Genomic DNA, 9,455 nt, shown 5'->3' with positions numbered 1-9,455 from the left:
AAAGTGGGCTTTTTTCCTAGCAAATCTGAAGTCCCTCTGTGGGATCAGTTAGATGTATAAATACTTACGGGGTGCTTCAATCATTAAGCCTCAATATAGAAACGTTAAGGTTTAATGCAGCAGGCCTAACAGGAAGGCTTGGTAAGTGCATTTATAAACGCTGCTAAGTTATTCATCTTTTTGCAAAAGTAAGACTTTTAGTTTCCCTTTGCCTTGCACCCCTACAGGCATGTAGTAGGGGGTTAATAACTAACCCAGGTGACAGTACCAGTATCCTATAATGGAACAGCAGGGCTAGAACTCACTTTTTGTGGATCAGGGAGAAAATTTAGACTCGAGGAACTTTGCTCACCACAACTGCAGATCAGTCAGGAAGAGAACCTTTCCCAGAAATTGCAACATTTCCTTCAGAGGAACACTGAATAACTGGCAAAGATAGCTGAAGCTTTTCCATGGTTAAGAGCAACAGTCTTGGAGCATGGGGTGAGTTTATTCAGCTCGGTGATCCTGGTGGGAGAGTGCAGACAGCAGCTTCCTGCACAGATGCACATGGCACGGGCGGTGAGCTTCCTTCTTTTGCTCCTAACAACGGTGGAGATTCTCTCACAAGATTTCAATGTCCCATTTCTGCGTTGCTTCTCCCTCCAAGAACTGGTTTACAATGACATGAGTCTTGTCACAATAATTTCCTACTACAATAGAAATTCGAAAAGAAAAAAATTATTTGTTCATGCAGCCACTGAGCAGTTTCACAATTTTTACAAGCTTTTACCCAGTCTACAGTGTAGATTAATAGATCCTTTACATCATAGTCTGAGTTGGGAAACAGTTTGACCAGGCTTAGCCATTTTTTTCCTCCTTTTGTCTCAAATTGGAACAAGGTATAAAATGATCGCATAAGCAGTGAGCCCTAACAGAGTAATTCTGGAAAATGAAGTTCCCTGAAAAAACTCCAGCTCAGTGTCAGATATGGTGTTTCCATTTCTACACCTACAATGACTGTGCCTGAACAAAGTAAAACCTCAGCTGTGAATAATGGTGGTTTGGTCACATCTTTGCTGAATTCATAAACAAGGTTAACTGATACCTACCATAAATTGTAACCCAGCTTTTGAGGGCCATAAAACTCACAGCAAAAAAGTTGATGTTTCTCAGAGGACATTAATTTTATGGTTTGATACTTCAGCTATATGTAGCAAATAAACATTTAACATTTGCATTAATGAGCACAAATTTTTCTCTGGACTTTTTCTTGTTTGATCCAAATGGCAAATTTTTTGAGAAACTATCCTAACTTCTTAAAACTACAATAAAAGAAGCAAGAGGCTTGGAACTTAAATTGATATTCAGAGATATTATATAGCACTGGGTGTTACCAGAGACCCACCTTTAACATCAAGGACCAGCTGATCACTGAGATAAGAGCTGATGGTTCCATCTTTGTTCAGTCTCCACTTCTGCCTCAACTGCCCATGTTCAGTCCATAAGGCCACCTTAGCTCCAGGTGTGTCCCGGCCACCAATCACATCAAGACATGTATCATTGGCCTAAGAGGGTTCAGAAATAAATCCTCAGTACTGTGTTTGCTAAAATGAATTAGATCTGTTCCCTTTTCTTCCAGGTGATCAAATCACAGACCTTAAGTGGCTGTGTCTCGTCCAAAAAGAACAGACTATAATCTCAGCAAACCATCCTTTGTGTCTTCTCTTTGGCTTAGAGGCGATTCCACAGAAATAAAACCTACTAAAAAGATAGTACTTGTTTTTAAAAGGACAGCTGCATTTGACTGGCTGTTCAATAATGGTTTGCCAAATTGAAATCAAACGTTAAATCCTTATTAGTTCAAAATGTTTCACCTTGAGCTTGGTTTTCTTATAAAAATGGGTTGACATGCTAAAGACACCCATTTCTAAATGTTAGATTATGAAGCATGAGAAGTCATTATGAGTGATACAGTAGTTTCACCGGTTTTAAACTAGTGCCCCATTTGCTCTGGCATCAAACATAACACAGCAGCCACAGAATCTGATTTCTGTTTTCTAAGACTTCCTCCAATTACAGCTTTTCTGCTTCCTTGCATATTTTGAAAATAAGGTTTCAACATGTTTAGAATCACATGGCTGAATTTATTTGGGCCATCAAGTCGGGGATGTCTCACAGAGGCGTATACCGCCTACTTGGATCTAATGTCTTATAATCAGCTTTAAAAATCATTTTGGCATAGTAAATGATAACCTTAGTTTCCATTAACACTAATTATCCAGATCAAGAAACAATTCCATTTTCATATATGTCAGTCTTAATCACGCAATGAACTGTTTTCAGGAAAAAGTTGGATTACTGTAATATGCCATTTGGTTCAGCAAGACTTAGTTTCGAAAAGAACCAAGGACCAAAAAATGGGGTTGATGCATCTGAGGTATTATTTACCTTGGATTTAAAGAGTCCTCGACAGTAGTGCCAGATCTGAGTGTTCTTTCCACTGTAGGGGGAAATGCACACAGATGTTGCTCTCATGTCAGAGATAGTTCCAGTGACTGTCAGATACTCGTCCTGGGCTCGGTTCTTTATTCTGATGTACACAGCAGGCTGTGATGGGAGAAAACAGGGCCATTTGGAGATAACCTTTGACTCTGCAAATCGGCCCTTCCCACAAGGGAAGGCTGAGAGTATACTAACTTATTTGTGTCTCCTTTTGCTCCCACTAGTACATACAATTTAATGTCTTCATTGATAAATCCTTAAGACTACTGAGTACACGCATCTTTTATGCTTTCTGAAAAGTACCCACTGAAAAGGCCTTTAGGTCAAAAGCACAATTTCATCCACCAGAAATCTGAGAATCAAAGGGCCAGTTGGTGAGAACCTATTCAGTAACTAGTGTCCTAGCAGGCTCAGGAAGGTAGGGGTGTAGAAAAATAGTAACTGCCAGGATCTCAGAATTCAAGAAAGACACAGCACATACACTAATCAGGCATACTGTCTGGAGCTATGTTTAATGTCCTAGTACTATTTTGGAAAGCCCTGAAAAACCCAGAGAGCTGGGAGATCTATCTGCAGTAACAACTTCTAATTACATTAGAAGTTACATATTTCTTTGGAGCACAAGACTCTGTTTATTCATGCCAGTATTCAAACATTGGGTAACCTAGAACTTCATCCCTTGGCCTTAATTATGTGCAGGAATTTCTAAAATATTGATCTGGAAGTTGCCCCTAAGTATAATAATAGCTAATAATTGCTAAGCATCTAGTATATGTCTGTATGCTAAATGATTTCTGTGCTATTGTTATATGTCAGAATTTTTAATACCAGATTAATACCAGAATAACCCTTTAAGAATAGCGACTTGGCAATGATGTAGCGAGTAAAGCCACAACCTACAATGCCAGCATCCCATACAGGCACCATATGTGTCCTGGCTGCTCTAGGCCCTACCTAAATCCCTGTTATTGGTCTGTGAAAAACATGAGAAGATGGCTCAAGTCCCAAGGCTCCTGCCACCCAAGTGGGGAACCTGGGCGAACTCCTGTATTTAACCTGGCCCAGCCCTTAATATTGTGGCCATCATGCAGGGAGTGGACCAGTGGATGAGAGAGTCTCTTCCTCTCCCTTTCTCCTGACTCCCCATCTCTCTGTAACTGAAAAGTTAACCACCAGATGGGAGCAGTCAGATCTTCTACACTACTTCTTTCTTCATGCTGGGAATAAGAGACCAGTCCCAAAGATGGCAGAGTAGGACAGTGAAACAGAGGACACCCAACTTCCCTACCTTGGGTTAGGGTTAGGTGTTGGCCTCCCAGTGAGAACCTTGGCTAAGTAGTAACAGAGTATGTTACTGACATTACTGTCAAACTTGGAAATATTAAGTGCTTAGGTAAATTCAGCCTGGTGTTATGGTAAGACCACCAGTGAATATTCTGCTTGCTTTTGAAATTCAGATAATGGTGTCAGCTGAATTTTTGTAAATTGCTGGCTTGTTTTGCTTTTCTAAGGACTATACATTCTGAGCTCCTAAGCAAAGAGAATGGCAACTTGGTTACTGGAAGCAGGTGAATAAGACTTTTATGTGGTACAGTGTTTTAAATGTTTCTGAACACCACCTGCATGTTCATAATTCAATAATGTACTTAAATTTCTATCATTCAGCTTGGTCTCACTATTAATTTTTGAATCTTAAGTATGTGTTCATTATAATTTCATTACCTTGTACATGTAAGAAAACAGTATGACCTTCACAGATAACAGAATTCTAATTGCTTCAGGACCAAACATCAGAGTTTTATTCAATTAACTCACCAAGGTACTAATTAATTGCCCTTATTACACATTTGTAGTATGACTTCCTGTAACTACACCAAAAAACACTGATAGCCATTATAAGTACCTTAGTGACTTACAAATCCCTGGCCTGAAAGAGGCTTAGATTTTAATCATCCTCGAATTTCTAAATTAGATGAGCTAAAGCATACCAACACTCCCATCCAAAAGTAAAATGTAATCTACCAACTAGCACTTTATCAAGGCAACAATGTTCCTATGCTGAATTTCAGAGCTGTGGCCTAAATAACAGTGAAATATATTGAAATATTTTGCACATACATGTTTAATTGGGGTAGGAATCCCGTGGTTATTAAATTAGAGCACACTACAATAATATTTTCTAGGGGTGGATGTTGTGGCTTAGTGAGTGGGACTCACATACCATATGAGAGTACCAAGTTAAGCCCTGGCTACTCATATTTCCAGTCCAGCTTCTTGCTCATGCACCCGGGAAAGCAGCAGATGATGTCCTAAATACTTGCTTTCCTGCCACCCACAAGGGAAAATGGAGCTGTTAGTTCTGGACTGATCCAGCCCAAGCTATTGTGGCCATTTGGGAATGAAGCAGTCAATGGAAAATCGATCTCAGTTTCATTACTCTGCCTTTCAAGAAAATACATAAACTTGAAATTTTCGAGGAAAGTAGAGGCTGTTGTTAACTGTTCTTTGTCTTCTGAGGCCCCTGACCAGCTAGGCCCCTTCCCCAGGGAGAAAGTATCACTGAAAATTGAGGAAAATACTTCCTGTGTTAAATTTGGCAACAGAAGTTTTTAGTAACGTAAGATTTGCATTACTATGTTGTTGGTAAGAGATAAACGAGATTTTTTATCTCTACACCTTGGTTCTATGGATTTCCAGTGGAATTATTCATCATCACAGGTGATAAGGGAAGAATAAGCAAGATGCAGAAGTTGTGGGATCCCATTCTGCACACCATGTGCAGAGAAAGCCACAAAGAACTAAGTAACCCTTGGAAGAGCACCTCTTTCTCAAGTGGTACCATGAATTCTAAAAGAAATGTATTGCCACAGGACAATAAGCCAGCTGTTACCTCAGACCCTGGACAGCCGCTGCCTTACTTCATCCTCATACCAGTGAGCTAGATGCACTGCACCCACGGTTTCAGCAGTGAGCAATTCAAGGTACCAAGAAATGAAGTGATTCATCAAGGTCACATTGCTTTACACGGCAGAGCCCGCAGAAACCAAGAATTGTGGGGATGAGGGTGTGTATGTGATGTCAAAGGACTGTTACCCCAATCCAGTGTGAATTTGCTTGCCTCACACTGGAGAGCCTTACCCGGCTTTCCACTCTCCATGACCGCCCCCGCCCCTGCCTTTACTGAACCATGTACTACCTGTGCCTTCTGGTGCTGACATATCACTTAACATTCTACGCTACTACCTTGAGTTGGACATGCTTTGTACTTTATTCTCAAAAGACAGAGGATCTCACAATCCTTTGCTTGAGTCAAACAGAAGCCAGGAGCCGTATTCCCAATTTGTGTCTCCCACAAGGGTGGCAGGGACCCAAGTTCCTGCACCATCACCTGCCTCAGGGTGTACATTAGCAGGAAGCTGGAATAGAAAGCAGACCCAGTACTCCAACCCAGGCACACTGATAAAAGCATGTATCCCAAACATCTTAACTGTTACGCCAAACACTCACTCTGAACTGGGTATGTTTCACCTAATAAAACAATGTAAGCTTTATTATAACATCAAATATTCATTCACATATTAATTTCTTCATCCAGTATCTACAATATGCCAGACATTGTGGCAGGCACTGGGAGTGGAGCAAAAAGCAAAATGTGCAAGGTCCCTGTCTCTGTGAGGTTCTCAGCACAGCAAGGGACAAGCCTGTGTGTGTTGTAGAAAAGAGGCATGTCTTTGAAGATCTAACTTAGGCTGGGAGACAGGGCGAGGGAGGCATCTACGAGAAGCTGAGGCTACTACTGAATTCTGAGATGGTGAAAGACCTACAGGCAAACACTGAGGGAAGAGCACTGTATGCAGCAGGTGTAGCCCATGTTAAAGCCTGAGTGTGAAAGCACTCTGGTCCATGTGACAGGTCCATGTGAGTGAGGAGGAGGGCAGGGAGAGATGAGGCTGGAGAAAGGGGGAGTGAGATCACATAGGCCATGCTGACGAGTGTAGATTGTACCCCGGCTGCAGTGGGAAGCTCGAACAGGAGAGTGACAAGCAGTAGGTGTGTGATACATACTATTTTAATTCAATTGCTGGGATCCATCCTCAGTTACGTAAGTAGGGGAGAAAGATCCAAATAGTTATGAAGTCAAATGAGTAGTATTAAAGCTCACTCCTGGTCCCAGTGTGTCCCACAGCTTAAGATATCTTGTTTTTCTAAGAGAAGGGAGTGTGGCCAGTAACACTTTGGACTCAAAACTCAAATCCAATGCTGATTTATTTATACACAGTTATATGAATTGGTTAAAATCTACAAGATGACTCCAATACAGTATGATCCTCCTGCTACTTAAATGGAAAACTAAGTTAAATGCCATCTAGAAGTTGAGGTTCACCATACTTCTACCAGAAAATCCAGAAATTTTGGATCCTATGGGTGTTTTCTCCTTACCTGTTTCATAGGACGCAGGGAACCGATTGTTTTCCATCCACTGAATGCTGTCCAGTTTGGGATCTCATTAGGCTCAAGTAGGATTTGTCTTCCCAAGAAATTGGATCCTTCGTAAGCTATCCATCTATAAGAGGGGGTAGGGAGAAGTGAGGTGCTTATCAACACTTGCTATCATAACTTTAGCATTTGCTGCTTCAAATGTCTACATTTGCAGATTCAAGAAAAAAATGCACTTATAACAAAACAAAATGGGGCCACTGGACTGGAGTTAGAAGATTTGAGTTCCAATTAGGATCCCAATTCTCTTACTTTCAAAGTGGGCACAAGGATCCATCCAGTTCTGAAACTGTGTATTCCTTTGATAATATTAAGACTTTTTTTTTTTAAGCATTTTGACATTCGATGATAAACCAAAACTCCCCATTATTACCCATACAGTACCACTCTATTACCCTTAGAGGCATCATCACTTGTCCTCTAGGGCCTCTCAGGAGTCTGGTGACCCCACAAGACTTTGCTTCTACAGCTCCCTCAATTTCCCCTCAGCCCTGTGGGCTTTTGTGGTGATCCACAGAAGTCTCCCTTCTCATTGTCACCCTAGGGCCCAGCCTCTTTGTAAATCGTCCCCCATCCTCTTGCCTTCAACTCTGCTTATGTTCCAGTGTGTCCAAGTGCACGGGCCCGCCCTCCAGTTGAACTGGCATCTTAAGGCTTACTCAGAGAACAGTCAAGCCCACTGCCTCACAGAATGGTTCCGTCTGCTTCTGCATCAGCACAGCGGGCTGAGTAGTTGTGACAGACACACCCCCAGACTGAAAGGGTTGCCTGACTCTTGACAGGAAATAGTATGCTGGTCCCCTGCTTCAGGTGGTTATAAGCAAGAGGCTTAGGGACAATACGCTGAGATCACCAAGTAGACCTGGAATTCTCAGGGACTCAAGGTCATTGTAAACATGGCTTTACAAGAAGGGCTGCCCTGCTTGCTCTAGACAAGGCACCAGAAACTGCAGCAGAAATTGCCCTGCCATGACTCTAAGAATGTCTAGTGTTGGAGTTGAGACAGTGTGCCACTCAGAGATGCTAGCTTTCAGGAACGGGCTGATCCAGGGTTGAAGATAAAAGCTACAAAGGTCTCCTGCAGTGCTGCCAGGGCAGCGGCCTCAGATCTCTCAATTTTCCACTTACAGAAGAAAAAAGGGCAGTATTCCTTGGGGCATGTACCTCACTAAATGCAGGAAAAGAACAACATCTACAGAGTTAAGTGGAGAAGTGCTAAGTTTTCTATATTAAAAGCTAGAAGTAGTGATTACTGACACAAATTACCACTAGGAAGACTCTACCCTGTGACCCAAAATGAAGATCAGGAATGGCCAAATTATGGCTAAATGAACAAATGATGACCTTCCCCGTACTCCTATTTGTATACAAAAAGCTGAACCACCCGATGGGTCCAGGGTGGTCGGCAAGGCCAGAGAGGCCCAGTTAACTTCACAGGTTCTTTATATGGGAAGGGAAGGTGCAGTTATAAAATCTAAGCAAGATTTCAGCTATGTATCCATATGTTGATTTAAATGAATTCCCCAGCTAGAAAAGCTGTAGGAGATGGTGCACTAAAGTATGACCCTCAGGACATATCACAGATCAAAGAAGTGACGTAACATGGGAATTGAAAATACAATTTGGGCCTGGAGTTAGCCATCTGTACAATAAGCAGCATCCTGCCAGCCATCTGTAGCCCTTCCTAGGGTTAGGGGAGTGAGGTTACGAAGAGGGTTCCTGGAGTCTTTACTGCTCCTTCAGCTGCATGCCAGTTCTCTGGAAAGAGAATCTAGACCAGGAGATAAATTATAAGCCGAAGAGAAGAGATAGACTGTCAGGGTAAAATGGCACCAGCTTTTGAGAACTGAGTGAGAGAAGATGAGAAATTTCTGGAGGTGAGTAAAGTGTCAGTTTCATTTGAAAATATAAAGAAAAATGTACAAAAATGTTGTGAAAGTCCAGTATTTTGGGGCTGCACAAGTTGGATCAAATGGACTTTGTTGAGAAATACCACCAGATTCTTATACTTAGCTAGAGTAAATCAATTTGTTTTAATAAACACCAAACCATGTGAATTCCTTTGCAGAAATAACCCTAGGAACTCTTATGTGAACAATGTAAAAGGCAGATATTTTAATAGATGATTATTTGCAGTTTACATTAGCTCCCAGGTATTTAAACAAGCAGTTAATGGTCACATTCACAAAAGCCATCCTGAATAAAAGCAACCATTTTTATATTAGCCACTGATAGCTGATTTTTAAATTGACCAGGAAGGAAGGGTTGATATATCCACCACATTCTTCAGAAACGTCTAAAGAGCAGAATTTCCAGGAAGCAAACAGCTTCTGTTTCATGGTGTTCACTGGCTGGCCTCTAACCATGTCACTCTACTTGAGTGATAACCTCAGTGTAGGAATAATTCTGGCAGGCAGATCGACAGATGTACTCCATGAGTGCCATGCAGGAGACACAGTAAGGGGAGCAGTCTG

At 41.6% G+C, this 9,455-nt stretch overlaps 1 protein-coding gene across 1 annotated transcript in view; it reads right to left on the bottom strand.

Annotated features, from left to right (window-relative positions):
• Window positions 1-440: 440 nt before the first annotated feature.
• The window catches only part of CRYBG3 (crystallin beta-gamma domain containing 3), a 126,518-nt gene continuing 117,503 nt past the window's right edge, over window positions 441-9,455 (bottom strand). Inside the window, exons 19-22 of the mRNA XM_058661778.1 lie at window positions 6,925-7,048; window positions 2,431-2,589; window positions 1,388-1,547; window positions 441-692 (exon numbers count right to left, since the gene is read on the bottom strand). Coding sequence (XP_058517761.1) covers window positions 604-692; window positions 1,388-1,547; window positions 2,431-2,589; window positions 6,925-7,048 — 532 coding nt within the window. The 3' untranslated portion in view covers window positions 441-603. The remainder of the gene's footprint in view (window positions 693-1,387; window positions 1,548-2,430; window positions 2,590-6,924; window positions 7,049-9,455) is intronic.

Source organism: Ochotona princeps, chromosome 3 (assembly GCF_030435755.1).
Source record: "Ochotona princeps isolate mOchPri1 chromosome 3, mOchPri1.hap1, whole genome shotgun sequence".
Classification (NCBI taxonomy): Eukaryota; Metazoa; Chordata; class Mammalia; order Lagomorpha; family Ochotonidae; genus Ochotona; species Ochotona princeps.
This window is presented reverse-complemented; position numbering and strand designations above follow the sequence as displayed.